We start from the raw sequence: 14,521 nt of genomic DNA on the forward strand, positions 1-14,521 counted from the left end.
GTCTGTTTATTTATGATCTCTTTCGGGTACAAACCCAACAATGGTATGGCTGGATCAAAGGGCAGGCATTCTTTTATAGCCATTTGAGCATAGCTCCAAATTGCCAGCCAGAATGGTTGGATCAGTTCACAACTCCACCAGCAGTGCATTAATGTCCCAATTTTGCCACCTCCCCTCCAACATTCATTACTCTCCCCATTGTCATTTTAGCCAATCTGCTAGGTGCCAGGTGATACCTCAGAGTTGTTTTGATTTGCATTTCTCTAATTATTAGAGATTTAGAACACTTTCTCATGTGCTTATTGATACTTTTGATTTCTTTACCTGAAAATTGCCTATTCATGTCTCTTGCCCATTTATCAATTGGGGAATGGCTTGATATTTTATACAATTTATTTAACTCCTTGTGTATTGAGTAATTAGACCCCTGTCAGAGTTTTTTGTTATAAAGAATTTTTCCCAATTTGTTGTTTCCCTTATGATTTTGACTACATTGTTTTTGTTTGAACAAAAGCTTTTTAGATTAATATAATCAAAACCATTTAATTTATATTTTGTAATTTTCTCTAACTCTTGCTTGGTTTTAAAATCTTTCCTTTCCCAGAGATCTGACAGGTATACTATTCTGTGTTCACTTAACTTATTTATAGTTCCCCTCTTTATATTCAAGTCATTCACCCATACTGAATTTATCTTGGTGTAGGGTGTGAGATGTTGATCTAAACCTAATCTCTCCCATATTGTTTTCCAAATTTCCCAGCAGTTTTTGTCAAATAGTGGATTCATGTCCCAAAAGTTGGGCTCTTTGGGTTTTTCATACACTGTCTTGCTGATGTCATTAACCCCAAGTCTATTCCACTGATCTTCCCTTATGTCTCTTGGCCAGTACCATATTGTTTTGATGACTGCTGCTTTATAGTATAGTTTTATATCTGATACGTCTAGGCCCCCTTCCTTCACATTTTTTTCATTATTTCCCTTGATATTCTTGATCTTTTGTTATTCCAAATGAAATTTGTTATAGTTTTTCCTAATTCAGTAAAGAAGTTTTTTGGTAATTTGATAGGTATGGTGCTAAATAGGTAAATTAATTTGGGTAGAATGGTCATTTTTATTATGTTAGCTCGTCCTACCCATGAGCAATTAATGGCTTTCCAATTGTTGAGATCCAGTTTTATTTGTTTGGAAAGTGTTTTGTAGTTGTTTTTGTATAATTTCTGTGTTTGTTTTGGTAGATAGATTCCTAAGTATTTCATATTGTCTAGGGGGATTTTAAATGGTGTTTCTCTTTCTACCTCTTGCTGCTCTAATGTGTTGGAAATATATAGGAATGCTGATGATTTATGTGCATTTATTTTGTATCCTGCCACTTTGCTAAAGTTGTTGATTATTTCTACCAGCTTCTTAGTTGATTCTCTAGGATTTTTTAAGTAGACCATCATATCATCTGCAAAGAGTGATAGCTTAGTCTCCTCATTGCCTATTTTGATACCTTCAATTTCTTTTTGTTCTCTAATTGCTATTGCTAGTGTTTTTAGTACTATGTTGAATAATAGAGGTGATAATGGGCATCCTTGTTTCACTCCTGATCTTATTGGGAAGGCTTCTAATTTATCCCCATTGCATATGATGCTTGTTGATGGTTTTAGGTACATACTGTTTATTATTTTTAGGAAAGGTCCTTCTATTCCTATACTTTTCAGTGTTTTCAATAGGAAAGGATGCTGTATTTTGTCAAAGGCTTTTTCAGCATCTATTGAGATAATCATGTGATTTTTGTTTCTTAGACTGTTGATATGGTCAATTATGTGGATGGTTTTCCTAATATTGAACCATCCTTGCATTCCTGGCATAAATCCCATCTGATCATGGTGGATGATCTTCTTAATTACTTGCTGGAGTCTCTTTGCTAGTATTCTATTTAAGGAGATTGGTCTGTAGTTTTCTTTCTCTGTTATTGGTCTACCTGACTTTGGAATCAGTACCATATTTGTGTCATAAAAGGAATTTGGTAGGACTCCTTCTTTGCTTATCATATCAAATAATTTGTATAGTATTGGGATTAGTTGCTCTTTGAATGTCTGATAGAATTCACTTGTGAATCCATCAGGTCCTGGTGATTTTTTCTTAGGGAGTTCTTTTATGGCTTGTTCAATTTCTTTTTCTGATATGGGATTATTTAGGTATTCTATTTCTTCTGCTGTTAATTTAGGCAATTTATATTTTTGTAGATATTCATCCATATCTCCTAAATTGTTATATTTATTGCCATATAATTGGGCAAAATAGTTTTTAATGATTGCTTGAATTTCCCCTTCATTAGAGGTGAGGTCTCCCTTTTCATCTGTGATACTGTCAATTTGGTTTTCTTCTTTCCTTTTTTTATTAGATTGACCAGTACTTTGTCTATTTTATCTGTTTTTTCAAAATACCAGCTTCTAGTCTTATTTATTAATTCAATATTTCTTTTACTTTTGATTTTATTAATTTCTCCCTTGATTTTTAATATTTCTAATTTAGTTTTCATCTGGGGATTTTTAATTTGCTCCATTTCTAGTTTTTTGAGTTGCATGCCCAATTCATTAATCTCTGCCCTCCTTAATTTGTTAATATATGTACTCAAGGATATAAATTTCCCCCTGAGTACTGCCTTGGCTGCATCCCACAGAGTTTGGTAGGATGTCTCATTGTTGTCATTCTCTTCAATGAAATTGTTGATTGTTTCTATGATTTCTTCTCTGACTAATTGGTTTTGGAGAATCATATTATTTAATTTCCAATTGGTTTTTGATTTGCCTGTCCAGGTGCCCTTACTAATTATTATTTTTATTGTATTATGATCTGAGAAGGTTGCATTTATTATTTCTGCTCTTTTGCATTTGTTTGCAATGTTTGTATGCCCTATTACATGGTCAATCTTTGTGAATGTACCATGTGCAGCTGAAAAGAAGGTGTATTCCTTTTTGTCCCCATTTATTTTTCTCCACAAATCAATTAAATCTAATTTTTCTAGGACTTCATTCACCTCTCTTACCTCTTTGTTACTTATTTTTTGGTTTGATTTATCCAGATCTGAAAGAGGGATATTTAGATCTCCCACTATTTTGGTTTTCCTATCTATTTCCTTCTTGAGCGCTGCCAGTTTCTCCTTTATGAATTTGGATGCTATGGCACTTGGTGCATACATATTAAGCAGTGTTATTTCCTTATTGTTTATACTGCCTTTTATCAGGATGTAATGATGTAATGACCTTTCCTGGCTTTTTTAATCATATCTCTTTTTACTTTGGCTTTGTCAGAAATCATAATAGCCACTCCTGCCTTCTTTTTCTCATTTGATGCCCAAAAGATTTTGCTCAAGCCCTTAACCTTAAACTTGTGTATGTCCACCCGCCTCATATGTGTTTCTTGTAGACAACATATAGTAGGATTTTGGTTTTTGATCCACTCTGCTATTTGCTTCCGTTTTATGAGGGAGTTCATCCCATTCACATTGAGTTATAATTATCAGTTGTGCATTTGCTGACATTTTTGTATCCTCCCCTAGTTCTACCCCTTCTTTTTACACTATTTCATTTAAAACCAGTGGTTTGCTTTGAGCTGGTATCCCTTATCCCCTCCCTTGATTAACTTCCTTTTCTACCCCCTCCCTTATTATTCCCCTCTTTTTATTTTTAAAGGCCTAATGAATTCCCTCCCCCTTCTTCTCCCCTCCCTTTTTTTTCACCTCCCCACTCCCCTGCTCCCCTTGGTTTATCCCTTCTGACTTTCTCAGAAGGGTTAGATAAGGGTTTTATGTCCCAATGGATAGTATAGCTACTCTTCCCTCTGCGGGTTGATTACACTGAGAGTAAGGTTTAAATATTCACTCTTAATGCTCTCTTCCTCTCCTTCTTATAATAGTATTTGTCCCCTCACCTTCCCATGCCCTCTTTGTGTGTAATAGAATATCCTATTTTTCTTATTCACTCAAGTTTCTCTTGGTGTCCCCTACTATTCACTCCCCTCTTTCCCACCCCCCATGTCATCTTAAATTATTTAGTGTTCCACCTTCTCCCTGTGAATTATTCTTCTGATTATTATAATAGTCAATACTATAATAGTGAATAGAGTTCACTACAGAGAATTATACATAACATTTCTCCACATAGGAATACAGATAATTAGATTTTATTGAGGCCCTTAAAGAGGCAAATTTAAAAAATTATGAGTTTTCTTTCTTTCCCCTCTGTTTCTTATTTACCTTTCCACATTTCTCTTGATTTTTGTGGTTGGACATCAAACTTTCCATTTAGTCTTGGTCTTTTCTGTGCAAATACTTGGAAATCTTCAATTTTGTTGAATGCCCATACTTTCCCCTGGAAGTATATAGTCAATTTTGGGTAATTGATCCGTGGTTGATGGCCCAGCTCTCTTGCCTTTCTGAATATCATATTCCAAGCCTTGCAGTCTTTTATCATGGAGGCTGTCAGATCCTGTGTGATCCTGATTGGTGCTCCTTGATATTTGAATTTTCTCTTTCTGGCTTCTTGTAAGATTTTTTTCTTTTACTTGGAAGCTCTTGAATTTGGCTAGTATATTCCTGGGTGTTGTCTTTTCTGGATCTAGTGTAGAGGGTGATCTATGGATCCTTTCAATGTCTATATTGCCCTCTTGTTGTAGAACTTCAGGGCAATTTTGCTGAATAATTTCTTTTAGTATGGAGTCCAAGTTTCTATTAAATTCTGCTTTTTCAGGAAGACCAATTATTCTCAAATTGTCTCTTCTAGACCGGTTTTCTTGGTCTGTCACTTTCTCATTGAGATATTTCATGTTTCCTTCTATTTTATCAGTCTTTTGACTTTGTTTCATTTGTTCTTGTTGTCTTGAGAGATCATTGGCTTCTAATTGCTCAATTCTAGCCTTTGGGGACTGGTTTTCGGCTATAATCTTTTGGTTTTTCGGCTATGATCTTTTGGTTTTCCTTTTCAATCTGGTCATTTCTGCTTTTCAATTTGGTTATCAGTTCATTTGATTTCTGACCTTCACTTTCCAATTGTGAAATTCTGCCTTTTAAACTGTTATTTTCTTGCCAGATCTCTTCCATCTTTCTATCATCTCAAATTTGAACTCTTCAATAGCTTGTGACCAGTTTTCATTATTTTGGGAAGGTTTGGGTATGATTACTTGTTTGTTCTCCTCAGTTGTCTGGATTTTCTCTGTGTAAAAGTTGTCGAGTGTTACAGAGTTCTTCTTGATAATCTTTCTCTTCTGGGGTTCCCAATTTTGGCTTGCCATTGTTAGCCCAGCTCCTTCTCAGCTTTATCCTCACACTCAGGGTCTGTCTGTGCTCTCTAGGCTCCCGAGGTCTCAGGTCTCTTTGTTCTTGGGGGTCAAGCCTCCTGGTGGTCCTCCCGGTCTGCCCATGTGCCCAAGGCTCCTTCAGCAATCTCAGGGTGCTGCCTCCACAGCTGTTCTCCCGTCTGCACAGGGTTCCTACTCAAGGTCCAAGCCTGAGCCCGAGATACTTGTCCACACCTAGGGCAATGCCTTTACCCGTGCAGGTGCTCAGGGTCTGTAATCAAAGTCCGTGTGTGTTCTTTAGCCTCTTGTGGTCCTAAGTCTTGCTGCTCTCAGGAACAGGCCCTGGAGCTGCCAATGGCTTAATGGGTGCCCCAAACCTGCTTTAACTTTTGAGTGCTGGCCTTGGCACTGTACGTGGTGTGGGGAGTGGGGGAGGGTCTTCTTCCTCTCGCGTTTTAGTGAGATCTGTTTTATCCCTTTATATCGTGGAAATGCCCCGATTCCACGTACCTTCAATGCTGCGCCCTGTTGTTGTGTCCCTTCGTTCATCTGTATTTGTTTTTATGTCCCCTTGAGGAGTCCTGTATGCTTTTGGTTAGGAGAGATCAAGCGATCAAGTTGCTGCTCCTTACTCTGCCGCCATCTTAACTGGAAGAGTCTTCTTTTATTTCTTGAGAGAACTGGGGCATCCATCTTGGCAGGAAGTACCTACCTCAAGACTTCCTCCAGCCATCAGTTTGACTGGCAGGGAGGGGTCCTCCCTCAAGAGACTTTAGAAACTAACAAGAGAACCTCTCCAGCCAAACCTAAACATTTCTTATTGACCCTAATTTCCTCTGTCTCAAGCCTCTGAGAATAAACCTGTTTGAGCTGCCCTCTCCTACATACCCCATTTCCTTTATCTCATAAATACCTTCCCATGCCTTCTTTCCTCCTCTAATCACCTTTTAATCACCAATATCCCCTTTATCCTTCCTCACACCCAAATTGCGTTTGTTTGACCTACTCAGATTATTTTATTTACTTTTTTTTATAACATTAATTGGCGAGGTAGGAGAGGGCATTTAATGACTTGCCCAGGGTCACACAGCTAGGAAGTGTCTGAGGCCAGATTTGAACCTAGGACCTCCTGTCTCTATGCCTGATTCTCAATCCATTGAGCAACCCAGCTGCCCCCAAATACCTTTCTCTTAATTAAGATCCTTTTTTTCTTGATTAACATTGGTTAATAACACAATGAAACACTTGATTCATGTTGTCAGTCATTTTCAGTTACATCTTGAGCTCTTTGTGTTTTGGAATATATTATTCTGTTTTCTTTTATAGTTTCTAGTGGATATAGAATAGTTTTGTGTTCTGATTTTTATATGTCAAGATTATTTCTGCTTGTTTAAATAATTTGTTGTATTATTGGAATTTTACAATTTAACCACTGTATGTCTTGGAATTTTAAGAATTTCTGCACTGCTCCCCACCCCCAAACCTCCTTCAAGGATTTTTGAATTGATGTGTGTGTCTGTGTCTGTGTGTGTGCATATGTGTGCGTATTCAGAAGTTCTGGACAGGTTTTTTTTGGACACTTTTTTGCATTACTTTCTTCATAATAGAGTTCATATTTTTAGATATTTTATAATCTTCTCGGATCCACAAGTTGTCTTCTTGCATCCGCTCTTTAAGCAGCTTTTGCTTTTGTAGATGTTGTGTTCTTTTAACTTTATTGATTTTTTTCAGAGTTTATATTATAAATCTTTCATTGTGTCTTTGGCTTTTTTGGAGAGTCTTGTCATATGGATTCTAATTTCTATTGGGATCATTATTTCTGCTGTCCTAAATTCTGAGATTTGTTCTTTTTATAACTTCTTCCCTTAAGATTACTCTTATTATTATTTTTTACTATTCCAGAGTATCCTACTACTATTTCATGTTTTTTTGGGAATCCAAAGTTTTTTTTTCATATAGTGGGCCATTGGGGAGTCCTGAGTTGGCAGAATAAGGTGAAGGGTGAAACAGAGACACTTATGCTGGCAGGATTTAGCAGTCCTGATTTATTCCACCATGCTTATCTTCTGGCAGAGTCAGAATATATAACATTTCTTAGTGTAAGAGTCAAGCAAGCAAGTGTGGGAATAAAAAGTTGTTTTTCTTCTAGTCAGACATTTGAAGCAAGGGAGGGAAATTTCCCCTGCCTCAGTATCTCTTTCTCAAAGCTGTGTTTTCTCTGCAGCTTTCCCCTTTTCATGGCCTTTCTCAGGAATGCCAGGAGGGGAGGAGGAAAGTGTTTCAGGGGAATTTAGTCCCTTGGCTCCCTACAGTTTCATATGATGTTGATTCAATTTCTTTTGCCTTGTACTATTAATTTATTAAGGTTCACAAATTTTGGGATGTTTTAGTATTCATCTTCCCTTCTAATATCTTTTGTTGATCTATCTGTCTGTTATTTTTAATTTATTTCCCCCTGTTGAAATCTTTGGTGCATTTTGTCTCTTTTCCTTATATTCTCTTGTTTCTCACTTCTAACTTCTCTCCTTTTGATGGTGGGCAGTTGGACAGCAACACTGAGGTTTATTAGGAAATTTTGTTTTTATTAACATTAGTCTTTGCCCCAAGTAGTTTCTGGGGAGATAAGATTGACCCCAACTGAATTATAGTGCCTTTTCCTCCAGGTTCAATATAGCAAAACATTCTACCCTCTCTCTCAATTTTCTCTGCTTTTTAAATTCCCTGTTTGGTCTAAATCAACACCTGTCATTTTTAATTTGGGAACAGGGAACGATGAGTCTTCGCAATGCTGTAATTTGCTCTCTAGTTTGTTTGACCTCAGGTACTTGATTTTTTTGTTAGGCCTCTTTCCTGTTGCTCTTAAATTTCTGTCTAAATGTTTATTCCAATCTGGAGGGAGAGGTCAAAGTCACTAATTACAGTTTCTCACTGGATTTCTTGATCATTTTTTTGGTATCAGTTGATTTTTTTAGATTTTTATTGGAGTAGATATGAAGAAGCTATCTGATTACCTCTATTCAAGTAGTCACTTTACTTGGTAGTCTCACTACCATTTTTGAAATTAAAAAAAAATGTAAGTATGATGAATATGTTATTCTTACCACATAACAAAATTAGACTTAACTTTTCAACGTCCCTATATAGTCTATATGTTACAAGATCTAGATATTCTTGAAGATTGGACAACCATTAGAAAGGTAAGATTTTCATTTACGTAACCTTGTATGGATATTGCAATATTACTTTCAGACATGTAAGAGTAACTAAGAACTATATAAACTGGAAGGGCCTTGTAGGACATGTACATATTATTAATCTCACTATGGTTCCTATCTTTGTTATGCCATGGGAGATTACTATATCATTTATTTGCACACCTTTAAATGCATCTTTCATACTATTTCTTACTCTGGACACCATGGCAGAGGGATCAAGCTTAACACAAATGAAACTTTGACTACACAGTCTGGAATTATATGAGTTTATACATTTAAAATGATGTATTCCTTCTTCTTTTACTTTTAAAACAAAAGGAAAATACTATGCCTAGACCAGTTATGGTGAACCTTTTAGAGACTGAGTGCCTAAACTACAACTTTCATGCTGCATATGAGCCCCCTGCCTTACCCTAGACAGGGGAGGGAGGAAGCGCTCCCATTGGTCTGCTGAGCAGAAGGAGGGTGATATGAGAAATGTCTTCAGGTGTGGTGGAGAGGAGGAGGGAAGCAGCCCCCTCTGGCACATATACCATCGATTTGCCAACACAGGTCTAGACCATTCTGGATATTAGAAAAAGTACTCATTAAACACTTTGAGAATTTAAAAATCACTAATTTTGGATTTCCTTTTTCTTTGCAAAGAGAAATGTGTAATACCAAATTAAAAATCTTTTTATAAGAGAATCTTTCTGTTATTGGAAATTGAAAAACCATTTGACTTTGTAATTTAGCTTTTCATTGTTGCTGAATATTCAGTATTACAGATAAAAAGTAGGTAAAAGGAAAAATATCTTGAATCAATTGATTCTCAATCAGCTTACATTCAATTTTTTATAAATGACTTTTAAAGTGTTTTCAGATAACTAAATTTCTCTTTTCTTTTCTCCTTAAGGCAATGGCTACACTTGGTCCACACAGAGTAAAACCAGAACGTAAGTCACTCCATTTTGTTATATGTATAATACTCCTCCATTAGGGTTGATAGAATCATTATTGTACACCAAGGAATTTCTCCACCATTGAGTCTAGTTTATTTTGTGGAACCATATCAATGACATATATTTCCCCCCCAGTTTGTTCTGTATGGGTATAAAATGTCAAGATCTTGGATATAATGTAAGGGAGACAATCATCTTGGCTATACTTTCTTATATCATCATTATTACTCATTGTAGCAATTAATCAAAAAGAGTTTAGAGAATTAAGCAGCTTTTCCTCTAGTTAATCTTCAAAGGAAACTATAGTAAGCATGGAACTCTATAATTTCCTGAAATGATATACACTTTTGAGAGGAATACCAGTTATGTTATAGATAAGATGTAGATTTGAATAATTTAGGATTGTTTATCTGTTTATATATGGCCAGAAATTCTTCTTAGAATAAATTTATTAAGTGGTTGAATTTTTATATATCTGTGAGCTCATCCACTTTGAGTATTCCCTCTACTGATATAGATTTTTTTCTATCCATTTCCACACCTCCAATGTATTACTTGTACATGTTCTCCCCTGGGTTAATCACAGAAGATTTGATCTCCATTTTTTTTTTTTTGCATTTTGTTGCCAGTTATGGGTTATCTCTCCATTATCCTTCTTTCTCCAAATGTTGGCCCTTCTACTTTTCCAATCGTATATTTATAAAGAGATATTCATTTTGCCTTTTATTAGGATCATAAGTTGACAAAGGCTGATGGGATTTTAGAAAACATGTAGTCTACTATTTTCATTTCACAGATTCTGATGCTTAGAGAATTTTAATGACTTTCTCAGCACAGTAATAGTAATTGCCAGGATTTGAACCTAGGTCTGCTAATTCAAAATCCAGTTTGTTTGGTTTTTTTCAGCTGTACCATACAACTGGAATGTAGCTTATCCCTGGAAATATTCACAACCTATTCACAACCCTCATACATTTCTCTGTTGCTTGTTACATTACCTGTAATTTATATTCTTTTGAGACTATGTTGTTGTAAATATTAAACCTAGAGAACATCACAGGGAAAAGTAGTTTTTTTTAAAAACCCTTACCTTTTTTCTTAGAATCAATATTGCATATTGATTCCAAGGCAGAAGAGCAGTAAGGGCTAGGCAATGCAGGTTAAGTGACTTGCCCAGTGTCACACAGCTAGGAAGTATCTTGAGTCCAGATTTGAAGCTAGGACCATCTATCTCTAGACCTGGTTCTCAATCCACTGAGTTACCCAGCTGCTCCAAGTATTATTTTTTTAAAAAGATGAATTTGAGCTTGAATTGAAAACACTATAAAATTTCCCAGTTGCCATATAATTTTCTCACTTCTTCCTTCTCTTTAATTGTCTGTTCAGTTTCCTCTGAGAAGACATTAAATTTCTTTAAATATTATTTAAAAAATATTAACTATAAAATTTTGGAAACTTTAAAGTCAGTTAAAAAGAAGTGTAGTGCCCCTTCCTTATTAAATGCCTCACACTGTGATTTAGAGCTGACCCTATATTTGTCATTGCTGTGCCAGTAGAACATAAGCTCTGACAATTTCTTTTAAGTTAGAAAGGATCAACAACATCATATCCAAGTAGCCAGTATGACATTCAAGAACCATATTAAGGTCAGAGATACTTGACATCAGAAAGTTAATCCTGGAGTCATGAATTTTTTGACCATAACGAAAAAAGGGGTTCTGTGGAGTTACCATTCATACTAATAAAGTCACTGGTGTTTGAAATGAAAATAGTGCTGCATGTATACTGTTATTTAGCTTAAGTTCTTTTTAGAACTTAGCATTTGCCCAGCAGTTACTGTCTAATTTGATCTTAGAGTTAGGGCAACCTGGCAAATATTTATTCACTTATATCCTTATAGAGTTATAAGCCTCAGTGTCAAGTTTTGGGGAATTATCTGTGACAGCATGCCTTTGATAATCCAACAGGATTATTAAGGAGCCTTTGAAAAGTTTATTTCCAGACCATTTTCTAGATTTTGGAAATGGAAACTCCCAAGATAACACCTTGCTTCTCTGAATCAGACATTGCTGCTTTAAATTCTACCCCTTCAAGTTTCAGAGATATTTATTATTTGATAAAGTGGTGATATTGTAGTTATCATAATTTAGTACTGTTTTCACAATTTAAGAAAAACAGAATGTGGTTCCAGTGATGACAGCCACAGGATTTGAATCTTGCTTTTTAATTTGCACTTATAAGTAGGTAAAGACTCCTTTATTTTCTTTCTTTTCTTGTTGGCACATAGTTTATCTTTTGTTCATTGTTAAAACTAAATCAATTGGTACTAGAAAACTTAGAAAAATTTTAAAAATTTTCTTAGGTACCTATACAGTAAAGAAATGTAGAAATAGCTACAGAAAATATAAATGAAGATCTAATACAACGTGTTTATGTAAGGATGAAAAAATTAGTGCATATACTGTTTGAAAATTAATGCTTAATGTTCTGACACTTTTATTAATCTGACAATGTTTTATTAATATAACAGTTTTTCAACTGATCCCTTTAGCACCTGTGAAATTGGAAAAACACCTGCACAGTGCTAAGTCTGAAGAGGGACGACTATATTATGATGGTGAATGGTATATACGTGGACAAACAATATGTATTGATAAGAAAGATGAATGCCCTACAAGGTAAAAAAATACTTTTTAAAAGGAATCCCTTATTTTTCCATTTCATACTACCTGTAGTCAAGAATCCCTTAGACATTAACAATATTATAATTTGTCATTTCTAAGAACACACATTTGAGTACTCCCAAATGTGTGTGGACACACACAGATGAACAGTTAAAAAATAAGTTAACAATGCATATATCAACATTATGTAGACAAATAAACATTAATAAATATAAGGAAGTACTATTATTGCATGGACTGGTATTGTCTTCTGGTTTAGTGTAATATTATCTAAACTGATTCATGGCAGGTTTCTTATACTTTTATTTTAGAAAATTCTGGACCAATTATAGTTAATAACCAAAAAGTAATAAAAATTAGTATAACTATTACAATTTTTAAATCTTATTGCCTAAATCTGTGTGCTTCTTAATGTCACCATGAAAAAGATATGTTCTTTAAAAGGAGGCACAATATTCAAATTAATTTATTTTTCTATACCTGTGACCTGAAAAGTCAGCAAGGTGTAGTGTATAAAGTATTGAATATGGAGTTAGGAAGACTCGAGTTCAAATTTGACTTGTGACACTTTCTAACTATGCAACAAAAGTGAATCTCTTTAAGTCTCTGAGCCTCTAGTAACTCTTCTAAGACCTAAAGTGAAGAACTATGAATTTTGATCTACTTGAAGGTAGAGGGAGAAATCATAGATCTTTGAAACCAACTCAAAAAATGTCAGTAGTTATCAAAATATTTGAGGAAGTTCCATGATAAGGCATATCACATGGTATGAACACCATAATAAAGTTTGCTTTGCCCTTTCAGCCTTTAAAGTATGATATGGGTTTGAAATGATATTGGAAATTTAGGCTAATATGAGGAACATTATCCATGTACAGTGACCTTATGAGCAGAATAGATAATACTTTTTGAGTAACACTCAATTCTTTTCCATCTTTTATTGCAGCCCTTATGAAGGTGAAAGAGATTTTTGGTACTATTTTCACCTGTACATTTATACCTGATGAAAAGTAAATTTAATCAGCATAATTAAGAGAAGGCCACAACATACCTCTTTGGTATGACTGAATCTGCTAATCTATCTGGTATTTTCGACAGTTCTTGTATCGCAATATCAATCTGAGTTGGTAGTTAAGATAATCAAAGTTTAACTCTGTTCTATTCTCATGAATTTCATTTTTGAGGACATGGTAAAAAAGTAAAGTAAGTAATTTTTATTGCAAATATTCTAATAGCTTGGTCAGTTCCAAGGTTAATTCTTTCTTTTTCTTTTTCTTTTAGTGCCATAATTACAACAATTAACCATGATGAAGTTTGGTTTAAGAGATCTGATGGAAGCAAATCTAAACTTTATATTTCTCAGCTACAGAAAGGAAAATATTCAATAAAACATTCATAATCATTATCAATTATGAACTAAACCTACCTGTATTAGTGTTACCAAGTGTGGTGTGCCATGGAAGTAAAAATGTATTTAATAATTTTTACATTCTCATAACATTATGAGAGCATTCATATTCATACGTAGTATTATATGTATACTTCATATTGATATTATATATATATATTTTTTTTCTTTTTTTTAATGGTGAGGAAAACTTAATCATGATGACCAAGATATTTTACCTCTAAGTTGGGTCCAACACCTAGTACATGAAGAATGGCCTTCCAAAATATGGCAGATGTTTCATGACTAAACGTTTTTGTTTGGTTAAAAATTATGCAAATTTGGCTTTTCTTCAGTGTACTCTGTGGGGTTGTAAAACTGCTACTTTTTTTTCTGCAATTTATTTGGTTTTTCATGTCCATGTAACTCAATGTGCATTTGTAAATAAGCCTGATAAACATATAGATGGTTTGTAATAGGATATATATTGTTAAATCAAAATTGAAACAATACACACATAAGCGTGTGCGCACTATTTTTGGGGGGTCCTAATAGCTCATATTGTATCAATGGCCTTACTTTAATATTTATTTTCCTTAAATTAAGCTATTGGGTTAAAATTCCTATAAGGAGCACTTGCCTAGACTACCAGCACTCCTCCCCCTTAATAGTATAGCAGTGACATTTTTTTTCCCAGATTTCACTTGATGTGGATTAGAAAAATTAGTGTCAAGGAATAAAAACATTACTTCTACCTATATTATTTATGGCCTATAGAGTCCATAAATGCCTGATATTTATGCTGCAGTATGATAATCAGTAACTGACAGTATTCTGGCATATGCTGTACTTGTGTGGTCTATTGCCTTTTTAGAAAGAAATTCTCAGTAAATTTTTTCAGAGGTAAATATATGCTAACTCTATGTTTAGTACAAAGCAAAGACAGTGAAATTTGCTTAAGTCCATGTTTTCAAAAGAACTTTTTTTGGGGGAGGGGCATTTATGTGCTTT

General features: G+C 34.7%; 1 protein-coding gene across 2 annotated transcripts in view; it reads left to right on the forward strand.

Annotated features, from left to right (window-relative positions):
• BRMS1L (BRMS1 like transcriptional repressor) overlaps positions 1-13,522 on the forward strand; it is a 174,656-nt gene extending 161,134 nt beyond the window's left edge. The window contains exons 7-10 of one of the 2 annotated variants that reach the window (XM_044664770.1): positions 8,416-8,480; positions 9,394-9,433; positions 11,970-12,117; positions 13,405-13,522. In XM_044664770.1, the coding sequence (XP_044520705.1) occupies positions 8,416-8,480; positions 9,394-9,433; positions 11,970-12,117; positions 13,405-13,522 (371 nt within the window). The remainder of the gene's footprint in view (positions 1-8,415; positions 8,481-9,393; positions 9,434-11,969; positions 12,118-13,404) is intronic. The other variant, XM_044664771.1, reaches the window with a different exon arrangement.
• The last annotated feature ends 999 nt before the right edge of the window (positions 13,523-14,521 follow it).

This window comes from Gracilinanus agilis, chromosome 2 (genome assembly GCF_016433145.1).
Source record: "Gracilinanus agilis isolate LMUSP501 chromosome 2, AgileGrace, whole genome shotgun sequence".
NCBI classification, from domain to species: Eukaryota; Metazoa; Chordata; class Mammalia; order Didelphimorphia; family Didelphidae; genus Gracilinanus; species Gracilinanus agilis.